Source organism: Hemiscyllium ocellatum, chromosome 10 (assembly GCF_020745735.1).
Source record: "Hemiscyllium ocellatum isolate sHemOce1 chromosome 10, sHemOce1.pat.X.cur, whole genome shotgun sequence".
In the NCBI taxonomy this organism is placed as follows: Eukaryota; Metazoa; Chordata; class Chondrichthyes; order Orectolobiformes; family Hemiscylliidae; genus Hemiscyllium; species Hemiscyllium ocellatum.
Genome location: NC_083410.1, coordinates 88,066,615 through 88,091,232, shown reverse-complemented (window position 1 = coordinate 88,091,232; position 24,618 = coordinate 88,066,615). Strand labels below are relative to the sequence as shown.

The 24,618-nt window shown below is 39.9% G+C and overlaps 1 protein-coding gene across 2 annotated transcripts in view; it reads left to right on the top strand.

Moving 5' to 3' along the window:
• entpd6 (ectonucleoside triphosphate diphosphohydrolase 6) overlaps window positions 1–13,024 on the top strand; it is a 62,230-nt gene extending 49,206 nt beyond the window's left edge. For both annotated transcript variants that reach the window (XM_060831724.1, XM_060831723.1), the window contains 3 exons: window positions 178–234; window positions 10,303–10,415; window positions 10,516–13,024. In XM_060831724.1, the coding sequence (XP_060687707.1) occupies window positions 178–234; window positions 10,303–10,415; window positions 10,516–10,599 (254 nt within the window). In that variant the 3' untranslated portion in view covers window positions 10,600–13,024. The remainder of the gene's footprint in view (window positions 1–177; window positions 235–10,302; window positions 10,416–10,515) is intronic.
• The last annotated feature ends 11,594 nt before the right edge of the window (window positions 13,025–24,618 follow it).

The following is a 24,618-nucleotide window of genomic DNA, read 5'->3' as shown; positions in this document are numbered from 1 at the left end:
CACTGAGGTGCAGAATTGAGAGTCTCTAGTAGTCTTTGATGCTACAATGTCCATATGCTTGGGGGGGTTATGGCTGAGGGAGGGACTAGAATATAAATTGAAATAGTAAGTATAATTAAATACATCTTTAATCTCTTCATGGACTTTCTGATTTAATAAATTCTGTTTTTGTTTTAGATGAAGTGAAAGGAGGGACTTTAAAGGTTGAGGATTATGGAAAAGCAGCCAGACATGGTAAGAATTGTACAAAAGTAGCTAGCAGCATGAATTTGTCTATTAATGTTATAAAGACCACAACCACACATATCCTTGAACTGAGTGTTTTAATTATTCAGATGACTTGAGTAAGTTACTTTTTCAAGGACAATTATGTATAGATTGTAACACAACAAAGTAGTGTACTAGCACATTCAATAAAGGTGAACTTCTGCATTCACTTGCTAAGCCATTTCGACTGGTGGCATTAACTACTTGAATGCAAAGAATTGATATTGCTAAAATTTTCCTTGCATTTTGAATCCCAAAATTGTGGAGTATTACTTATTGAATAAGTAGGCCCTACTATCATATGGAATACCTGGTTATGTCTTTATCTCCATTGTGATTGTGTTCCATTTTGGCTTAGAGTCATAGAGATGTATAGCATGGAAACAGACCCTTCGGTCCAACCCGTCCATGCTGACCAGATATCCCAACCCAATCTAGTCCCACCTGCCAGCACCTGGCTCATATCCCTCCAAACCCTGCCTATTCATATACCCATCCAAATGCCTCTTAAATGTTGCAATTGTACCAGCCTCCACCACTTCCTCTGGCAGCTCATTCCATACATGTACCACCCTCTGTTGCCCTGTAGGTCTCTTTTATGTCTTTCCCTCCTCACCCTAAAATTATGCCCTCTAGTTCTGGACTTCCTGACCCCAGGGAAAAGACTTTGCCTATTTACCCTATCCATGCCCCTCATAATTTTGTAAACCTCTATAAGATCACCCCTCAAATCCGATGCTCCAGGGAAAACAGGGAGCTATAGGGAGAGGCTGAACAGGCTGGGGCTGTTTCCCCTGGAGCATCAGAGGCTGAGGGTGACCGTATAGAGGTTTATAAAATCATGAGGGGCATTGATAGGATAAATAGATGAGGTCTTTTCTCTGGGTTGGGGGAGTCCAGATTTAGGGTGAGAGGGGAAAGATATAAAAGTGGCAATTTTTTCACCCAGAGGATGGTGCATGTATGGAATGCCAGAGGAAGTGGTGGAGGCTGGTACAATTGCAACATTTAAGAGGTATTTGGATGGGTATGTGAATAGGGAGGGTTTAGAGGGATATGAACCAAGTGCTGACAAATGGGACTAGATTAAGTTAGGATATCCGATCGGCATAAGCGAGCTGGACCGAAGAGTATGCTTCCATATTGTACATCTCTGACTAATTGGTGGGTTACGCTAAGATCATTTTGGCTCCTTCAAGAGTGTGCTTGTTTAATCCAAAGAGACAATGCATTATTCACTTGCAGGATAAAGATGGTGCTTTTAGTACATCACATGATTTTGCATAGGCACTGGAATAATATGTTACTGTATCTAAATGAATCCTGAACAATAAGAAAGTTAAAGTTGCATATTATGCTATTGTATACCTGGTATTGTTCTTGGTAAATTTATTATTCAAAAGGATTCGCTCATCCTGGAACAAAGCTAGTTTTATGGATCTACATTGTTGTCTGTAGTTTCAATTTTAATTACATTTGAAGGGAAGGGAGCATTGTCAACATAGGTGAAATGCATTTATGATTTATATGTTATTGTACCTGCCCAGTTGTTACAAACATTTTACAAACAAGATGGTCTTCACCTGAACCAGTGGGGTACCAATATTCTTGGGGAAATTTGCTAATGCTGTTCTGGTGGGTTCAATTCCAGCCTCGGGCAACTGCCTGTGTGGAGTTTGCTCATTCTCCCCGTGTCTGCATGGGTTTCCTTTGGGTGCTCCAGTTTCCTCCCACAGTCCAAAGATGTGCAGGTTAGGTGAATTGACCATGCTAAATTGCCCATAGTGTTAGGTGCATTAGTCAGAGGGGAAGTGGGTCTGTGTGGGTTACTCTTTGGAGGGTCGGTGTGGACTGATTGGGCCGAAGGGCCTGTTTCCACACCTTAAGGAATCTAGACTAATTCAACAGGGGGATGGGAACCTAAAGTGTAATTAGAGTATAGAGGAAGTCAAGAACAGGGAAGTCCAAAATAAGGTTTCAGGGTCGCAAGAAGGCATTGGCAAGCAAAAAGTTGTTTTGAATCATATCTATTTTTAACACCAGGAGCATCCGGAATAAGGTGGGTGAATTTGCAGCATGGGTTGATACCTGGGATTTCGATGTTGTGGCCATTTCAGAGACATGAGTAGAGCAGGGATAAGGATGGTTGTTGCAGGCTCCAGGATCTAGATGTTTCAGTAAGAACAGAGAAGATGGGAAAAGAGATGGGGATATGGCGTTGTTAGTCAAGGGCAAGAGATTAGAAACAGGACAGGAGAGGTCATCCTGTTAGGAATTTTCTATAGGCTTCCAAATAGTTCCAAAGATTTAGAGGAAAGGATAGCAAAGATGATTCTTGATAGGAGCGAGAGTGACAGGACAGTTGTTATGGGGGACTTCAACTTCCCAAATATTTACTGGGAATACTACGGTAGAAAATGAGGACTGCTGATGCTGGAGATCAGAGTCGAGAGTGAGTTGCTGGAAAAGCACAGCAGGTCAGGCAGCATCCGAGGAGCAGGAGAATAGACTTTTCAAGCATAAGTTCTTCTTCATCAGGATTCCTGATGAAGGGCTTATGCCCGAAACATCGATTCTCCTGCTGCTCGAATGCAGCCTGACCTGCTGTTCTTTTCCAGCACCACATTCTCGACTGGGAATACTATAGTTGAAGTACTTTTAGATGGGTCAGTTTTTGGCCATTGTTTGCAGGAGGATTATTTTGATAGTGTGTAGACAGGCCACCAAGGAGTGAGGCCACATTAGGTTTGATACTGACTAATGAACCTGGCCAAATTTTAGGTTTGGAGGTAGGTGAGCACTTTGGTGATAGTGACCACAATTTGGTTATGTTTACTTTAGCAATGGAAAGGGATAGGTATATATCGGAAGGCAAGAGCTACAGCTGGGGGAAAGGTAATTACGATGCAATTAGACAAGATTTAGGATGCATACAATGGGGAAGGAAGCTGCAGGGGATGGCTACAGTAGAAATGTGGAGCTTATTAAAGGAACACCTACTGTGTCCTTGGTAAGTATGTACCTGTCAGACAGGAGGAACTGGCGAGTGCAGGAGCTGTGGTTTACTAAGGAAGTTGAATCTCTTGTCAAGAGGAAGAAGAAGACTTATGTTAGTATGATGTAAAGGTTCACTTAGGGTGATTGAGAGTTACAAGGTAACTAGGAAAGACCTAAAGAGACCGCGAAGATGAGCAAGGAGGGGACATGAGAAGTTGTTGGCGGATAGATATATAAGGGATAAAAGAATGGCTAGAGAGAGATTAGGACCAACCAAGGACAATGGGAAGTTGTGCATGGGGTCAGAGGAGATAGTGGAAGTGCTAAAAGAATATTTTTCATCAGTATTCAACACTGGAAAAAGACAATGTTGTGGAAGAGAATACTGAGAAACAGGCTGAGACTAGATTCTAGGAGAAAGTGAGGTCTGCAGATGCTGGAGATCAGAGCTGAAAATGTGTTGCTGGAAAAGCGCAGCAGGTCAGGCAGCATCCAAGGAGCAGGAGAATCGACGTTTTGGGCATAAGCCCTTCTTCTTTCCTGAAGAAGGGCTTATGCCCGAAACATCGAATCTCCTGTTCCTTGGATGCTGCCTGACCTGCTGCGCTTTTCCAGCAACACATTTTCAGCTGAGACTAGATTCTGAAAAGTGTGAAAATAGATAAACCCCTGGGGTAGGTGGGAATTATCCTCGGATTCTCTGGGAAGTCAGGGAGGTGATTTCCAAGCCTTTGCTTTGATCTTTGTCGTCATTGTCTAAGGAATAGTACCAGGAGACTGGAGGATAGCAAATGTTGTTCCCTTGTTCAAGAAGGGGAGTAGAGACAACCTTGGCAATTATAGATCAGTGAGTCTTTCTTTGGTTGTGGGTAAAGTGTTGGAAAAGGTTATAAAAGAGAGGATTTATAATCATCTCAATGGGAATACGAAATTAGAAATCGTCAGCATGGTTTTGTGAAGGGTAGGTTGTGCCTCCCAAACCTTATTTGAATTCTTTGAGAAGGTGACCAAACAGGTGGATGAGGGTAAAGCCTTTGATGTGGTGTATATAGATTTCAGTAAGGCACTTGATGATAAGTTTCCCCATGGTAGGCTACTGCACAAAATATGGAGGCGTGGGATTGAAGGCGACTTGGCGATTTGGGTCAGAAATTGGCTAGCTGAAAGAAGACAGAGTAGTGGTTGATGGGAAATGTTCATCCTAGAGTTCCGTTATTAGTGGTATACCACAAGGATCTGTTTTATGTCCATTGCTGTTTGTCATCTTTGTAAGCAACCTGGATGAGGGCGTAGAAGGATGAGTTAGTAAATTTGCGGATGACACTAAGTTCAATACATTTGTGGATAATGTCGAAGGGTGTTGTAGGTTAAAGAGGGACATAGATAAGCTGCAGAGCTAGGCTGAGAGATGGTAAATGAATTTAATGAAGAAAGTGTGAAGGAATAACAGGAATGTTGGGCGAATGGTAAAATTCTTGGTAGTGCAGTTGAGCAGAGAGATCTCAGTGTCCATGTACATAATCCCTGAAAGTTCTCACTCAGGTTGATAGAGCTGTTGAGAAGGCATATGGTGTGTTAGCTTTTATTAGAGGGATCGTGTTTCACAACCATGAGGTCATGCTGCAGCTGTACAAAACTCTGATGCTCCCACACTTAAGAGTATTGCATGCAGTTCTGCTAACCGCATTATAGGAAGGATGTAGAAGCTTTGGAAAGGGTTCAAAGGAGATTTACGAGGACATTGCCTGGTATGGAGGGAAAGTCTTCCAAGGAAAAGTTGAGGGACTTGAGGTTTCCATTAGAGAGAAGAAGAATGTTGATGTAATTGAGACGTATAAGATAATCAGAGGGTTACATAGGGTGGACACTGACAGCCTTTTTCCTTGGATGGTGATGGTTAGCACAAGAGGGCATAGCTTCAAATTGAGGGTGATAGATAAAGGAAAGATGTCAGTGGTAGTTTCTTTACTCAGTCGTAGGGAAATGGAACACACTGCCTGCAACAGTTGTAGACTCGCCAACTTTACTGGCATTTAAGTGGTCATTAGCTAGGCATATGAATGAGAATGGAATAGTGTAGAACTAGATGAGCTTCAGATTGGTTTCACAGGGCGGCGCAACATCAAGGGCCAAAAGGCCTGTACTGTGCTGTAATGTTCTATGTATCTATCTTTAATGTGCCCATAATACTGCATAAGTTCACCTATGCCTTAATGATGCTCCATAATTCATTAAACATATACATTGGCTGTCACACATTTAGGAAGGCCAATTCTTTGATATCTGATCTGAATTGAACAAGCTGGTCTCAGCAGTCTTATTGAAACTTACAGGATACTGAGAGGACTGGATAGAGTGGACAGACTAGGACTAGGGTATGAATACCTCAGTGAAGGCATGACTCTTTATGACTGAAATGAGGAGGAACTTCTACAGCCAGAGGATGGTAAATCTATAAAACTCATTGCTGCAAAAGCCTATGGAAGCCAAATCATTGTATGTATTTAAGACAGGTTCTTGATTAGTAAGGGGAATAAGGGTTATGAGGAGAAGGCTGGAGAATGGGGTTGAGAAACATATCAGCTGTAAATGAGTCTGTTCCATCATTCAGTGGACTGAATGGTTCTGATATTTTCTGGTCTTATGGTTGATCAGATTATGGTCTTAATTCCACCTACTTGCATCCCCATAACCCTTTAACTCATTTGTAGGTTGAATACCTGTATATTTCACCCTTGAATTTGTTCAAAGGCCCAACTTCTTTGGAAGGGAATTCTAACGACAACAACCCTGTAGGAGTAGAAGTTCTTCCTCATTTCCATGTTAAATCAAGACTTGCTTTTAAACAGTGCTCCTTAGTTCTAGATTACCCACAAAGGAAAATATACTTTTAACATCTACACTATGAAGCCACCTCAGAATTTCTTATTACAATAATGTCACCCCTCATTCTTCTGAACTTGAGTAGCTGAGGACTCAACTTTTCCTCATAAGGCAACCACTTCATCCCAGAAAAACCTAGTGAACCCTCTCTGAACAATCTCAAATGCAAGTGTAACCCTCCTTTAAGGAGTTCAAAACGGTGTGCAATACTCCATATATGATTTCACCAAAGCCCTGTATACTCACAGCAAGACTTCTATCCAATGCCCCTTGCATTAAAGCCCAGTTGTCCATTTGCCTTTCTAATTACTTGCTGTACCTGAATGCTAACTTTTTGTCATTCATGTGGATGGAAACCCAGATCCCTCTATGCTTTGTGTCTCTGCATTTAAATAAAATTTTGTTTTACTAGTCCAAATCCAAAGTTGACAAGCTCACATTTTCCCACATTATACTTCATCTGCCAAAATATACCCTTCTTGTTGTTTAAGTCTCTTTGCAGACTCTTTGTATCCTTTTCACAACTTGCTTTCCTAGTTTCTGAGACTAGGGTCCTGAATTTTAGAGATGCAAGCTGGCTGTGATATATTGGGGATTGTTAGTTGAAGGATGCCAATACATAGGTAATGGCAAATATTTAAAGACTGCATGGATGAACTACAAAAGTTATTCATTCCAGTCTGGCAGAAAAATGAAACAGGAAACATTGTCAGGCCATGGCTAACAGGAGAAAGTAGAAACAGTATAGGAAGAAAGGGGCATATAAATTGGCCACAAAAAACAACAGACTTGAGGATTGAGTACAATTTAGATTTCAGCAAAGGGAGACAGAGTGGAGAGAAAGGGGTGAACGACAGGAATCTTGCAGTAAAAGCTTCCATATATTATATGTGGAGAGAAAAAGATTAGTAAAGGCAAATGTCGATCACCTACAATCAGAAACAGGGATTTTATAATGGGGCACAAGCAGTTGTCAGACCAATTAAATACTTGAGTTCTGTCTTCACAGAGGAAGACACCAATAATATCCTAAAATCCACGGTGGCACAGTGGTTAGCACTGCTGCCTCACAGTGCCAGAGACCTGGGTCAAATCCCGCCTCAGGCAACTGTCTGTGTGGAGTTTGCACATTCTCCCTTGTGTCTACATGTGCTCCGGTTTCCTCCCACAGTCTAAAGATGTGCAGATTAGGTGAATTGTCCATGCTAAATTGCCCGTAGCGTTAGATGAAGGGGTAAATGTAGGGGAATGGGTCTGGATGGGTTGCTCTTTGGAGGGTTGGTGTGAACTTGTTGGGCCGAAGGGCCTGTTTCCACACTAAGTAACCTAATCTATATAGGGTAACACATGGTCAAATGGGAAGGAGGAATTTAAAATAATATTATTTGTAGTGAAATATTATTGGGGAAAACAGTGGATTTCAAGGTAGATAAATCCCCAGGGCCTAATAATCTTCATTCCAGAGTACTAAAAAGTGTCCCTAGAAATAGCAGATCTTTTAATGGTCATCTTCTAAAATTCTACAGACTCTGGAACAGTCCCTGTGGATTGGAGGGTAGCTAATGCAACCCCACTATTGAAGAAGGGAGGCAAAGGGAAAACAGCAAATTATGGGTCAGTTAGCTTTACATCAGTAGTGAGAAGAATGCTAGAATCCATTGTAAAATATGTAATAGCAGAGCACTTGGAAGATCGTGATAAAATTGAACAGTCAGCGTAGATTTACGAAGGGAAAGTTGTGGTTCACAAATCTGCTGTAATTTTTTGAGGATGTAACTAATAGAGTGGATAAGGGGAGTTAGTGGATGGGGTTTGCTTGGATTTTCAGAAGGCTTTTGATAAGGTCCTACACAAGATTAGCATGCAAAATTAAAATGCATGGGTTTGGAAGTCATGTACTGAAATAGATTAAGAACTGATTGGAGATCCACACCTCTAGGAAACAATGGGAATTAAGGGTCTTTTTCCAAGCAGCAGGCAATGGATAGTGGGGTCCCACGGGATTTTTTTTTTTGCAATTCTGCTTTTCATAATATATATTTAATCTTTTCACAATAAAGTTAATGATTTAAATGAGGAGTATCTCCAAGTTTGAAGAACAGACAAAGTTGGGCGGAGGGTATGCTCTGAGGAGAATGCAGAGACAAGTAAACTATTATTTGGACAAGTAAACTAAATTGACAAAATATGAGACAGATACAGTACAATGTGGATAAATGTAAGGTTATGGACTATAGTAGCAAAAATAGACAGGCAAATTATTGAGTGCCGGTAATATGGGGAAGGAGATAGTGCAATGAAACCTGGGTGTCCTTGTGCATCAGTCATTGAAAGTAAACATGGAGGTGCAGTCAGCAAAGAAGGCACACAATATATTGGCTTTTGTGGCAAGAGGATTCAAAAACAGGAGTAGGGATGTCTTGCTACACTGTATAGGGCATTGGTAAGACCACACCTGCAGTGATGCGCGCTGTTTTGGTCTCCTTGTCTAAGAAAGGATGCTCTTGCTATTGCTAGGAGTGCAAAGAAGGTTTAGTAGACTAAATTCTTGGGATGGGAGAACTTCTGTACAGGGAGAGACTGGATTGATTAGGACTATATCCACTAGAATTTAGAAAAATTGGGGTGAGGGGTGCAGGGGTGTGGATCTCATAGAAATGTATAGAATTCTAACAGGATTGGACAGGGTAGATGCAACAAGGATGACAAGGGAATTGGAACCAGAGGTCACAGTTTGAAGATAAGGCTAGGCTGTTTAGGACAAATGAGAAATTTCTTCACCCAGAAAGTAGTTCACTTGTGGAATTCTCTGCCACAGGAAACTGTTGAGGTCAAAACATTGAAGACTTTCGAGAAAGATTTAGATATGTTCTAAGTACTAAAGGGATCAAGGATATGGACAGAAATGGGAACATTGACTGAGTTGGAAGATCAGCCTTATTGAAGGCAGAGCAAGCTTGAAGGACCAAATGGCCTACTTCTGCATCAAGTTTTGGTTTTCTATGTTTATATAACCTTAAATGTTTGGACACTACAGTTGGCCCCTTCATTCACATCATTAACATAGACAGGTAAATAATTGAGACACTGCACTGATCTCTGTGACACCCCATTAATTGCAGTTTGCCTGAAAATGGCCTGTTTATCTTGATTTTATTCCCTGCTAGCAGAATAAAGTAACCTTGTACCTTATCAGATGTTTTGAAAATCCAAATACACTACATCTACTGGTTCCCCTCATCTATACTGCTTGTAACATTTTCAAATATTTTAAATCTGTTAGACATCATTTCCTTTTCACAAAACCATGCTGACACTGTTTGATTTTTGAATGTTCCTTAATAAATTCTAGCATATTGCTAATGACAGATATCAGGCTAACTGGCCTATGGTTTCCTGCTTTCTGTTTTCCTCATCTCTTGAATAGAGATGTTAAATTTGCAGTTTTCAATCCTTGGGGCCTGTCCAGAATCTTGGAATAGCAGATTAAAATCATTGCAACCATTATTTCCAAGCTATTTAAAATGCAGGCTTGTAGGCAAGCGAACTTGTCGGCCTTTAATACTCAGCTTTCATGCATGAAAATATATTGTGGACATTTATTGAGGAAATGTTTGAACTCCACTGCAACGTTTTCCATAGTTAAATAATGCAAAGACATTTTCCACCACTTCTTACATGCTCACAATCGTGCAGCATTCTAACATCCAGGTGGGCAAGAAATTGTCAAGAGTGAGGGGAGAAATCAGAAGTTCGTTTTTTTTCTTTAAATATTATTGAAGGACTATTAAGATTACCAGAGGGGAAGGAGCAGCAGAAATATTGCCACAGAATTTTAATTTGTGTGCAGTAAAAGCAAAAAGCTTTGAATTATTCAACATATGTCTTTCACTTTTGTGCATTAATTATTTACAGCTGCAAGAATATTTTTCATCTCATGATACTGTCATACAGTGAATGTTGTTTCAGCTATTAGGAGCAGGATATTATTTCTTCAGGTGTACTTCCTTTATATTGAGATGAAATACTATTCTCTACATGAACTTGTTTGCCAGTGGCTGTGTAACATACTGAAAGTTGATCAGTATCTGAGCTAAGTGTTTGTCATAAGTCAGATAGTCCATATAAGTAAAATTCATTTGTTTCTTTATTTAGTGTGTCAAAGTATGGAATCTGAATCAACAGATAAACCATTCCTTTGCATGGATCTCGTGTACATAACTGTATTGCTAGAAGAACTTGGTTTTCAGAAAGATGCAGTTTTGAAGGTAAATTTGAACAACTTCATAAAATTAATAAGTTTTTAGTATTCCTGTTGTAATTCATTGACAGTGTCTAATCTGAAATTATTTGTGACTCTTGTTACAGCTCGCCAGGAAGATCAATGGTGTCGAAAGCAGTTGGGCACTGGGCGCCACATTCCATTATATTGACTCTCTTCAGAGAAATTAATGTGAAAAATTAACTCATGTTTATGTTAGAAAATAATTCAGTCAGATTGAATTTATGGCCTTGTGTAAATGGTGCTGCTCTTAGGGAGCGAGCAATCTCCAAATGTGGGTCTGGGCTTTTCAGATTGTAATACTGTTCAAATGTAAAATTGTGGTATAAAAATGGTGTTTAATGATTCAAATGCTCACCAATCAAAGCAATTGGCTAACATATTGACAATTACTTTTCTGTCAATGGGTGAAGAGAATGTTGTTTGATTAGTCAATCAACATAAGAGATAATGTTTGTATACTGAAGGATCTACACTTGCAAGCTGACCCATAACCAAAGACTGATTTTCACAGAACGACATGTTGCAACTTTTCATGATCCTCTTCAAGCCATAAAAGTAAAACTTTTTTTTTGTATAACATGCAGAGTTGATTATTACTACTGCTGAACCTGCAGATAAAAGTTGGCAGGAGAATGGGGTTGAGAATGGTGAAGCAGGCTCAATGGGCCAAATGGCCTAATTCTGCTCCCATTTCTTATGGTCTGTTCGGCATCACTAATTTTGATTCAACACACTGCCTATAGTCAGTGAATTGCGAAACTGTGATGGTTTCCAATATCTTCACCTGTCATGGTCATCCAATGTATTTTATGGCAGGATGCTACAATGATAGATACCCAGGTGTCATGTGTTTGTCAAGTGCCACAGAAACTTAGAAGTCAAAAATGCTGGAAATAGATAAGAAAGCCAGGTAGCATCTGTGGAGCCAGGAACAGTTAATATTTCAGGTCAGTTACTTTTGTCAGTATGGATAAAGTTAGAGGTGTAGCACTTTAATGAAGCACAGGGCATTAGGTGGAGAAAGAGTAAGGGGAATGTCTGAGGGGATAAAAACAGAAGTAATTAAATGATAAGGGATAATGCATTGTAAAAGGTAACACTAATGGGACATGTAAGAAATTAAGCATGGGTCTAGGGAAGATTTAAATGAGAGTAGCAATATTAATATCTACAACTGCCATCCAAAAAAGGAGAATTATCTGAAATTATTGAACTTCATCTTAAGTCCAGGAACTTGTGAAAGTCCAGTCAAAGGTAAGGTGACCTCCCTTACATTGAACTTCATTGGAACTGTATGACAGCATTTCCCAAGCTTTTTGCCCATTGTGACCCCATTTTGAGAATTAAGTTGTTGTGATCCCTTAGTGAGAACTGAAAACAAGGGCCTGTTAGAGGAAAGTTTGGTTATTGTACCTTGACCAAAATTCCACAGCAGTCATTACCTCAGATCTCATGACCCCAAAATCTTACTTCCTGGCCTCTCCTTGGGAAGCTCTGGTGTAAGACTCCAAAGTCAATGATAATGGTTAGAATTAAAATGGCAGGCCATCAGAAATCTAGGTCATGTTTTGTGAACTGAATGTGTACAACAAACCAGTTACCTGGGAACTGCAGTTAGTCTTTCCAGTGTAAAAGAGGCTCTAACATTAACAGTAAGCCATAAAAAGGTAAAGTTGCAACAGTCCCTGAGGACCATAGAACTGTGTTCTCATCAGAGAGACGACTGGTGGTAGTTTAACCTAAGAGTCACTGTGCCTGAGGTGAGGAGAAAGGTTGAGAAGGAGAGTCCTTCAATGGCAACCTCAGCCAATGCAGCAATGAACCCATTCTGTTGGAATCCCTCTACATTGCAAACCAGCAAACTGACCGCAGCGAACACTGTTAAATTGAAAGTGGTATATCACTTTACTGAAATGGAGGGTTTGGTGCCTTGAATATTAGAGATGAAAAGGCATATGTTCCAACTCTTTCATTTGCATGGAAGGAGGATAGAGCATTAAAGGAATAGATCAGTGTCCTCTTTGGCAAGCTCATTGAGGTGGATAGGATCAACATTTGTTTATTGTTGGTATGCACTTTAGTAGCAGAGTGATTCTTTAAATCAGAAGGCTGATAAGGTGAAAGGCAAGGACAAAGAATCTTGTTCTTCTGAGGACAAGAAGGAAGGAAATCTTTAAGGGGAAAGGAAGGCATTGGTAGCATGAGCATGAAAGCTAATAGTGTATCATCAGAACTGATGCAACAGAGAAACTGGGAGAATGAAAGAGTGCCAACTGAGTATTGTCAGTGCCCATTGTTACTTTAGATTTCCAACATCCACAGTATTTTGTTTTGTGACAGTAGAAGTGACTTGAGTGCTTGTTGAAAATTGTCTGATACTCCTGGAATTTAACTCTGTTAAAGGCACAGCCATGAGATAAACAGAAATTCCCAACAGTTGACTAATTTGTCTGCATTATTATTTATACCATTGATTCAGTTAGTCTAGTTCCTTCAATATGGGATCTTCCTTCACCACCTCATCGCAAGTTGATTGCTAGTTTATACTTCTCTTTTATAATGTTACATGACTCATGCAAGGTGTTCAAACTTCAGTTCAATTGAAAGTAGAATCTGCAATTTGAAATGCAGATCTATAAATGCTGTAAATAAATTTATTTTTTGTGTATGACTTGGTGCTTTAGCTATTTTAAGCATATTGGTTGATTCATTTGTTATTGCTACTGTTAAATTTTTGATCGAAAGGTGAAGATTTCTCATTTGATGGGATTCTCATGGAAGACATTGTGCCATCAATATTGCAAAAAAAAATTGAATTGTTCAATGTCAGCACAACATAGAAGTAGCCCATTTGATCCACCAACTTTAATAACAGCACCTTTCAAGATCAACCCAGTCATTGGTTAAGCACAGCTTTTCCAGCAACACATTTTTAAGCTCTGATCTCCAGCATCTGCAGTCCTCACTTTCTCCCAGTCATTGGTAATCCCATATACCTTCCTATTTCTGTTCAATTTTATTCAAGTTCCTTTTGAAGATTATTATTAAATCTGCTTTTTCTATCCAAGAGGGAACACATTTGAAATCCTAACCATAGGTTGTAGAACAAACAACAGTACAGCACAGCACAGGCCCTTCGGCTCATGATGGGCTGAGCATTTATCTTAATTTAAGGTCAACCTAATCTACGCAACTCTCAATACACTGCCATCCATATGCTTGTCCAGCAGTCGCTGAAGTGTTTCTAATGTCTGACTCTCCTATTCCCCACTGGCAGTGAATTTCACGCACTCCCACCTTTGCGTAAAAAAACTAACTGACATCTCCCCTATACCTTCCTTCAATCACCTTAAAATTATGATTCCTCGTCACAGTCATTTCTACCTTGGGGAGAAGTCTCTGGCTGTCTATCTATGCCTCTCATTATCTTGTACACCTCTATAAAGTCACCTCTCTGCCACCTTCTCTCTAGTGCAGAAAGCCTGAGTTCACTCAACCTTTCTTCATCAGGCAAGCCCTCCAATCCAAGCAGCATCCTGGTACATCCCCTCTGCACCATGTCTAAAGCATCGACATCCTTCCGATAATGAGGTGACCAGAACTGGATACAATATTCCAAGTGTGGTCTAACCAGGGTTTTACAGAGCTATATATACCTCTACCTCCACACACGTTATCTACTGTGTCCATTGTTCTCGAAGTGGTGCCCTCTACATTAGGGAGAACAATAGACAATAGGTGCAGGAGTAGGCCATTCTGCCCTTCGGGCCTGCACCACCATTCATTATGATCATGGCTGAACATCCTCAATCAGTATCCTGTTCCTGCCTTATCTCCATAACCCTTGATTTCACTATCCTTGAGAGCTCTATCCAACTCTTTTAAATGAACCCAGAGACTGGGCCTTCACTGCCTTCTGGGCCAGAGCATTCCACACACCCACCACTCTGGGTGACGATATTTCTCCTCATCTTTGTCCTAAATGGCCTACCCCTTATTTTTAAGCTGTGTCCTCTGGTTTGGTACTCATCCATCAGCAAAATGTATTTCCTGCCTCCAGAGTGTCCAATCCTTTAGTAATCTTATACATCTCAATCAGATCCCTTCTCAGTCTTCTAAACTCGAGGGTATACAAGCCCAGTCGCTCCAATCTTTCAACACAAGATAGTCCCGCCATTCCAGGAGTTGACCTCATGAACCTACGCTGCACTCCCTCAATAACCAGAATCTCTTTCCTTAAATTTGGAGACCAGAACTGCACACAATATTCCAGGTGCGGTCTCATCAGGGCCCTGTATAGCTGCAGAAGGAACCTCTTTGCTTCTATACTCAATCTCTCTTGTTATGAAGGCCAGCATGCTATTAGCTTTCTTCACTACTTGCTGTACCTGCATGCTTGCCTTTATTGACTGGTGTACAAGAACACCCAGATCTCTTTGTACTGCCCCTTTACCTAACTTGACACCATTTAGATAGTAATCTGCCTTCCTGTTCTTGCCACCAAAGTGGATAACCATACATTTATCCACATTAAACTACATCTGCCATGCATCTGTCCAGGTCACCCTGTAATCTCCTAATATCCTCCTCACATTTCACCCTGCCACCCAGCTTTGTATCATCAGCAAATTTGCTAATGTTACTATTAATACCATCTTCTATATCATTAATATATATTGTAAAAAGCTGCAGTCCCAGCACTGATCCCTATGGTACCCCACTGGTCACTGCCTGCCATTCCGAAAGGGAGCCGTTTATCACTACTCTTTGTTTCCCGTCAGCCAACCAATTTGCAATCCAAGTCAGTACTTTGCCCCCAATACCATGTACCCTAATTTTGCTCACTAACCTCCTATGTGGGACTTTATCAAAGGCTTTCTGAAAGTCCAGGTACATGACATCCATGGATCCAAGGATCTCCCTTGTCCATCTTCAGAGTTACATCCTCAAAAAATTCCAGAAGATTGGTCAAGCATGATTTCCCCTTCATAAATCCATGCTGACTCTGACCTATCCTGTTTCTGCTATCCAGATGTGTCGTAATTTCATCCTTTATATTTGACTCCAGCATCTTTCCCACCACTGAGGTCAGACTAACTGGTCTATAATTTCCTGTTTTCTCTCTCGCTCCTTTGTTAAAAAGTGGTACAACACTAGCCTCCCTCCAATCCGCAGGAACTAATCCTGAATCTATCAAACTCTGGAAAATAATCACCAACGCATCCACAATTTCTTGAGCCACCTCCTTCAGTACACTGGGATGTAGACCATCAGGCCCAGGGAACTTATCAGCCTTCAGACCTAACAGTCTCTCCAACACCTATTCCTGGCAAATATAAATTCCCTTCAGTTCAGGTCCTTTAGCCACTGCTACTTCTGGGAGATTGCTTGTCTTCCCCAGTGAACACAGATCTGAAGTACCAATTCAACTCTTCTGCCATTTCGTTGTTCCCCATAATATTTTCCTGTTTCTGTCTTCAAGGGCCCAATTTTAGTCTTAACCATTTTTTTGCCTTTCACTACCCAAAAAAGCTTTTACTATCCTCCTTTATATTTTTGGCCAGTTTACTTTTGTACCTCATTTTTTCTCTGCGTATTTCCTTCTTAGTAATCCTCTGTTCTTTAAAAGCTTCCCAGTCCTCCGTTTTCCCACTCATCTTTGCTATGTTATACTTTTTCTCTTTTGACTTTATATGTTTCTTAACTTCCCTCGTCAGCCACGGCCACCCCTGCCTTCTCATAGGATCTTTCTTTCTTTTTGGAATGAACTGATCCTGTATCTTCTGCATTATACCCAGAAATATCTGCCATTGTTCCTCCACTGTCATCCCTGCTAAGGTATTGCACCATTGAACTTTGGCCAGCTCCTCCCTCCGAGCTCCATAGTTCCCTTTATTCAACTGAATTATTGTCACTACCAATTGTACCCTCTCCCTTTCAAATTGCAGATTGAAATTTATTGTATTATGGTCACTACCTCCTAATGGCTCCTTCACTTTGAGATCCCTGATCAATTCTGGTTCGTTGCACAATACCAGATCCAGAATTGCCTTCTCCCTGGTCGGCTCCAGCACCAGCTGTTCTAAGAATCCATCTCAGAGGCGCTCCACAAAGTCTCTTTCTTGAGGTCCAATACCATCCTGATTCTCCCAGTCTACCTGCATGTTGAAATCCCCCATAACAACTGTAATAACATCTTTGACAGGCCAATTTCAGCTCCTTATTCAACTTACACCCTACATCCAGACTACTGTTTGGGGTCCTATAGATAATTCCCAAGAGGGTCTTTCTACCCTTAGAATTTCTGAGCTCTATCCATACTAACTCTACATCCCCTCATTCTAGGTTCCCCCCATGCAAGGGACTAAATATCATCGCTTACCAACAGGGCCACCCAACAGGATGCCAACTTGTGAAACATTTTGGAGAACATCTCTGTGACACTCACTAAACAACTTCACCAACCTGTGGCCGAACACTTCAATTCCCCCTCCCACTCCGCCAAGGACATGCAAGTCCTGGGCCACCTGGTGGAAGAATGCCTCCTCTTGGGACCCTCCAAACACATGAGATCAATGTCGCAGTTTCATCTCCCCTCCATCCACCTTATCCCAGATCCAACCCTCCAACTCAGCATCGCCCGCTTGAACTGTCCTGCCTATATTCCTTCCCACCTATCTACTTCACCCTATCACCATACCCCACACCTATCGCATTCTCAGCTACCTTTGTCCCAGCCTCTCACCCTCTCATTTATCTCTCTGCCCCCATGGGACCTACTCCTTCCTGATGAAAAGCTCCTGTTCGGAACATAGACTCTCCTGCTCCTTGGATGCTGCCTGACTGGCTATCCTTTTCCAGCACCACACTTTGACTTTTATAGAGTTGCATCAAAACCTTGTGGCTCTTAAACTCAATCCCCATGTTAATGAAATCTTACCACCTGGCTCAGTGGAACAAAGTTATCCAACACTTAGCCTTCACGTTTCTGTTGTGCCTTTCCTGTAGAATAGTTGTTCCCAATTTAACTCCATAGCTCCTAATAGCAGTATAATTTCCCCTACCCAATTAAATACCTTCCCACACTGTATGCTCCTATCCCTCTCCATTACGATGATGAAGGTCAGGCAGTTGTACCTGTCACCAAAATGTTCTCCTTCCAAGAGATCTAACACTCTGCCTGACTTGGTTGCCTAGCATCCAATCCAATATGGTCTCCCCCTAGTCAGCCTATCTACATATTGAGTCAGGAATTTCTTCTGGACACACCTGATAAATCTGCTCCAACCAGACCATTTGAACTGAGGTTCAATTAATATTGGGGACGTTGAAGTCACCATAACAAAAACTCTAACATCTATACCTTTCCAAGATCTGCTGTCCAATCTGTTCTTCCATTTCTCTGCTGCTATTGGGGGACTATAGAAAAACCCATAGTGACTCAGTAAACAAACCCTCCTCAACAACCTTTTCTGCAGCTGTGATGCACTCTCTAATTAACAATGCTACATCCTTTCTCCCCCCCCCCCCCCCCATTCTTTTTAAAAGATCTAAACTTGTATAAATTTTATTTTTCTCATCCAGTCTGATTACTTTGCCATCACCTTAAATCTGTGACCTTTGGTTTTCTACCCTTTAGCCTTTCTCTAAATTAAAAGCAATTTTACTAGTGTAAACTGGTCATTGATTTAAACTTCTGTATCATGTCTCATGTTAGTAATTCTGCTTTCAGGAAAACAGCCTTTTCTCTCGTCTATCCATATAACTGTAATCCTTGAAATTTTCTAGTGCCTCTGTACTTTTTCCAAAGACCCCTCAACCTTCGCAAAGGAATAAACTGTCTCCCGTCCATTTTATTGAAAGCACCGTTGATCCGTGACTGTCAATTAGGAAGGAAAAAGACAAAGATGATTATGTACAAGTAATTTAGAGTACACTTGAATTTTTCTTTGCCAGAATGGGAGATGATGCTGAATGTTTTCACCTGTACAAGGGTACCGATTTCAAGCAATCAACTTCTATGACAGAAAATGATGTTGCTGATTTGTTATCAAGTTGATTGATTGAATTGTTGTCATAAAAAAACTTACAAGAATCCAAGAAAGCAAGACGGTTGAATATACTTTTGTTTGCAGAAAATGGGTCCTTGTGAATTTCATTTCTAATACGTGTAACTCAGCCACATTAATGAGCTTGACCGATTGTTAAATAAATTGTTAGCCTAGCTTTTGGCTCTCAGTATTATTTAGCAATTGAGGCCCAATTGCAGAATCAAGCTTGATATATCTTATGTTGGGTTTTGCAAGCATGGGCCAGTTGTCTGTACTCTATAATGAACAATCAAAGGTTAATGATAGCTATCACAGTGAAACAAGCTCAATTGATCAGTTGTGTGGAAGGTAAAATATATTTTTGGACTGACAGCATCTTGTTTGGTGAAGTCAGAGAAAGGATTCCATGTGCAGGCCAGTCCTTGATGGTAGGTATCTGATGAGAGGAAAGAAAATAACCTTTGAGGGAGAGCCATGACCCTTTCACAAGGCTGGACAGGGAAGCAATCTTTAATTGCACATAATCCTTCGAATCCTCCTACCTCGTGTAAGATTGGGGCAAGTGAGTCACCTGATTATTGTTACAGACTCCCAACCTGTTAACTCAAACCCAGTGACCATAAGATTCTGCTATGTCAAATTATAGAAAATAAAATCAAGCTGGTGGGCACACCTAGAATTCTCGTGGGGCACTGCATGTGGTGTTCATTCCAGCAAAATTTGGGTTATAATGTTGGTTCTAAATTGCATTCATTACAACTTTCTAAATATCACATTCTGTAAACAGATGATTATGTATTTAAAACTACCAAATATTTCCCAACACTTACACATGAAGCTTGTAGTGGAGTATCACATTGAACTATAAATGTACTACCCTTAATTCTAAGTTTTGTAAATAATTCCCTCAATTTTCTTCAGTAAATACAAAATCTCAGGTGATACACTTGCACTATGTAATCATAATGAGAGAAAACTAATCCTCATTGCATTTAATCTAATTTGCTTTACTTGGTATAGAACTAGAACTGCTGTTTGTGAATCAGTGTTACTACAGCTACTGTAAGACCAAGCTGTTTATACAGGTATTCTGTTTTCCTTTCCCATCTTCATATTGCAGACTCTCTCTCCGCTTTTCATTCCAATTTCCTGGTTAATGTGTTTTATAAAAAGATATCAATAGTTCTATATTTGCATCTACTGTATCTTCATGGGACTAAACATATTTCAGCATGAACAAAAAAAAACCAAAAGAACTGCAGTTATTGGAAATAAGAAGCAAAAACAAATTACTGGAAAAACTTAGGTCTGGCAGCAAGTGTGGAGAGTTAATGTTTCAGGTCCAGTTACCTTCAAGTTAATATTTCATTAATTGGAATATGACAATTTAAAAATCCTGTGTATAACGTATGAAAATAGTTTTAAGCATTAGACAGTGACCATCATTACAAAGAAGTTTTGGCTGGCCATGAACAGCTTACTTATAAATATTTACCACTGTTGAATGTAAACATATTAATTACTTGATAAGGGTTTGATTCCAAAATACACTCCATGTATGGAGTCTGACAGTCCTCAGAATTTGCTTATTTTAATTTTTTTCATATGTTGAACAACCAAAATCTAATCAACACTAAGGGAATGTAATATTTTCTTCAGTGTATTATTGTATATTTGTCATTTGGGCAGTGGTTAGCACAACTGCCTCATAGCATCAGGGTCCCAGGTTCAATTCCAGCCTTGGGCGTCTGTCTGTATGGAGTTTGCACATTCTCCCTGTGTCTGCATGGGTTTCCTCAGTGTGCTCCAGTTTCCTCTCACAGTCCAAAGATGTGCAGGCCAGGTGAATTGGCCGTGCTAAATTGCCCCTTAGTGTTAGGTGCATTAGTCAGAGGGAAATGGGGCTGGACGGGTTACTCTTCAGAGGGTCAGTGTGGACTGGTTGGGCCAAAGGGCCTGTTTCCACACTGTAAGGAATCTAATCTAATCAAGTTTTGAAATAACATCTTTTGAATGGCTGTAGCACAAATAAATCCTAGCATTATTACAGCACAGGTTGAGACCATTCAAACTGTCACAACCTTATGAGCATTCTGGTGGAAAAATTTACCTAATGCCATTTGCCTACCTTTTTTTGCATAGACCTGCAATTGTTTCCTTTCCAGACAGTGATTTTGAAAGCCTCAACTGACTCTGCCGTCATGACAGTACATTCCAGATCCTAATTACTCTCCATCAAAAATATTTTCCTGGTGTCACTGTTGCTTTTACCAACTACTTTCAATGTGTGCCCTCTGATCCTTCCATGAAAGGGTGTAGTTTTTCCCTATTATGTCCAGATCACTCCTGATATTTTTAATCCTATTCAAATTGCCCCAGCCTTTCCTAGGAGTCCCAAATTTCCATCTCTCTAGATAACTGGTTCTATGATAAAGAATTTAATTATTACACCCTCTCTAAAGCTTTCTCATTCTTAAATGTGTGCCCAAAACTAGGTATACTTCTTGTTTTGAGGCTGAACTAGTATTTTATAAAGGTGTAATATAACTTAATTGCTTTTGTACACCATGCATCTTGATAAATTCCAGGATGCTATATACTTTATTAACTATGCCCTTAATCTATTTGCCATCTTCAATGACTGCATTGTTCGACCCAGGTCATTCTGTCCTGACAATCCCTTTAGAATTGTACCCTTTTTATTCCATCATCTCTTTGCATTCTTCCTATTAAAATGAGTCACTTTTCTGCACTCGATCTCATCTGTCACTTTTCTAATCGACAAACCACCCACGTGCCTTTAAAGTCCTCATTCACAATTATTAAAATTGTGTCCTGTGACCCAAAAGCTAACTCATTACTAGACAGCAGAAAGAAAAGGGGTCTTAACAATTAACCCCAAGAGAACTCCATTATAAACCTTACTCCAGTTTACCCACTAAGCTATTTCCTGTTACTAGACTAATTAAGTTTGCCTAACAATAAAGTTAAACCAAAACAGAAAATGTTGGAAAAGCTCAGCAGGTCTGGCAGCATAGGCGGACAGAAATCAGAATTAACATTTAGGGTCCAGGGACCCTTCCTCAGAACTGATAGTAGCTTGGAAAATTTGGGTTTGTATGCAGAAGATTGTGTTTGTGTGTGGGTGGGAGGGGGGAGGTGCTTTTGGAGTAAACAATAGGGAAAGAGCCTAAAGAGAGAACAGTTTGGCAGACAAAAGAGTGGATAACGATCTGGCGAGAAGGGTGAATAGTTATTAATGATGATTGTTAATGGCTAACAATGGGTTGTGTATAATAACAGACTATGTGATAACAAAGCCTGGTGTGTGGAGTTGGGGGCAAGAACATTGGATAGTTCAAGTCCTAAAGTTATTGAACTCGATATTGAGTCCAGAAGGCTACAGGGTCCCCAAACAGTAAAAGCATTGTTCTTCCAGCTTGTGCTGAGCTTTGCTGGAACACTGCAGTAAGCCTGAGACAGATATTGGCCAGGAAACAGGGTGGAGTGTTGAAGTGGCAGGCAACTCAAAGCTCAGGGTCTTTTTTTGTGGGTAGAATGTAGGTGTTCTGTAAAAGAGTCACCCAGGCTACACTTCGTTTCCACAATGTAAGGGAGACCGCATTAAAATTTTTTAAAGATCTCCACACCTCCATTGTAATTCCTCTCAAATTGTTGCAATTCTCTAATATCCTTAGAAATCTGTTCCTTTCATAGGATGAAAGTGGCTGAGAAGAAAATGTTTGTATTTTTGTGACAAGGAATCATATAATTACAATACTTGTAAAATATTTGATTTTAATGATCAAATGTTTTTATGCCCCTTCTAATGGGTAGAATTATTGGCCTTCAAGTGGTAGTGTTATGACACGAGGCAAACTCTCCTGCTTATAATTTAAACCAGCAACACAGGAGAATAATCTCGTGCAGTAATCTATGAAAATTGGAGAGGCTAAGAAAAATTAACAAAGTAAAAATTAATAACTTTACTTCTTAAAGTATAACAGAGAATAATTAACTAACAGCTATTTACAACTCCTTTCTCTAACCTATCTTTTACTTTCTCTTCTATAATGCTAGTTCAATAAAACTCACGATTAAGATTTACTGAAAAATTCAAATTTCAAAACCAGCCAGCTACTGAATCTTCTCTTTGCAGATTTGCTCTCCAAGTTGGTGTTGATGCCTTTCTCTGTGCAAACTCCTTCTCTAGACAGGTCCCTCTCAGACAATTCTGACTGGCAGTCTACATCCGTTGTTCTTGTGGCAGTTCTCCTCCCAACTATACAATTTCCCCATCTTATATACCCAAAGCATCGGATTGTGTCATTGGGTTTTAAGATTGTCAGTAAACTTAATTCAAACTTGATTGGAGTTTGTATTTTTTGGGGTATAATTTAAACTGATTGGCCTAATTCGAATCTGTTTTTGTGTCCAGGCAACCAGCTACCCTAGCTACTGAACCACGTTACATTACATCTTGTTCAGAACACTTGAAGCTGTCAGGTAGTTCTGCTAGCCTTTAACTCTCTTAAAGGTACAATACACCTACATCTTCATAACAGGTAGAAACATTACTTTTCCCCTTTATTTACTTTCTATTACTATCAAGACTGTGGACTGATGAATTTACATAAAATGATTTCTTCACTTCAACATTCAATGTTGTTAGTGCACATGAAAAGGATGAAGTTCAGACTTTGACCTTGCTGGATCTTTTACATGTGAAGCAAAGGACTGTGGCAGTGTTTTACAAACTATTTTAACTCAGTTGCAATTAATGATGAACAAGAACTGCAAGTGTTTTCACTGATGTCTACATCCTACTAGCAAATATATAAAACAGTTCAAAATAGTGTCGATGTAACCATTGACAATTTTTGAGGAATCATTCCAGAGCACCGGAGATTCAGTTGCCTACTTTCATAAAGACAATGCAATTACTGCAACAAACCCCTTTAATCAGTAAACATGAACAGATGGTAATATGCTATATCAGCAAGAATACAGAATGCAGAATTCTTGAATATGATACATACATCTTTAGACAAATTCTAATTGGTGTAACAATCTCGGCTCAGTGGACTCCTTTATAAACCAATGATTTGGAAAACCTTAATGTTAGATGTGAAGCTCGGATGTAATTCAAAAAAATTTAAATCTCTTGTGTCAGCTTCTTGTAGAGTAAGAATTCTGTCTGTAAACATTTAAAAAGACATTAATGGCGTTCAAAAATCAATTCTTTACGTTAGAAAACAAAAGTTGTTCATTTAATATCTACCTTTTCCTTTGATTTTTGTTTAACATTACTAGTTTTGTGCCTTCTTTTGTACTAAGCTTTTTGCCTTCTTATAAAAAGGAAGGGAACACATTAAGTTTGACCATAACCATTTACAGGTAGTTCTGGGATAACATTTCAGCCGTGCGATTTGGCAATAACATCGCTGAAGAATTAGGGAATGGTATTTTGGAGAATGCTTTTACCTCCATTTTCAATAGCGCGATTCCAGCTGGATCGATTTGTGCAGTTTGCTCTGTGCATGAGCCAAAATTTCCATGCCGTTCTGTGCATGCATGATATCCACGCTGGTCTTCATGCCGTTCTGCGCAAGCACCAATGTTAAACGCTGACAGAGCAGCTTTCTGAGAGAGGTAATGTGCAGAGAGCAGTTTTCTTACGCTTTTTAAATGTACTGTGTTAAATTTACCCTTGTTTCGTTATTAAATATGATTTCAACCTTCATTCAGGCTGTGTTATACTTTGCATTAGACTTTTGGGTGATTCTTGAGCAATTGTTGGTGATATTTTTTGCTGGTCTATCCCTGACAACAATTTACCCACAGGCCCCATTATTTCTATTAAGGGATTTTCACTGGAGTGAGGTTTCACTGAAACATAACTACAGCATTATAGGAGAACCATTTATATTGAAGCCTGCATCAAAAGATTAACATTACATGTAAAATCAATTAAACTATAAAACAATTATTTTCAACAGGATTTTAAAGTTGTGAAATTCACAGACATTTAACATAAGCTTCACATGTTTAGGCAAGCATGGGAAAACAGATGTTATTCTGCAACACTTATTTAAGTTGAACAATTAAGCTAGATGCTTTAGATAAAAGTGTTAG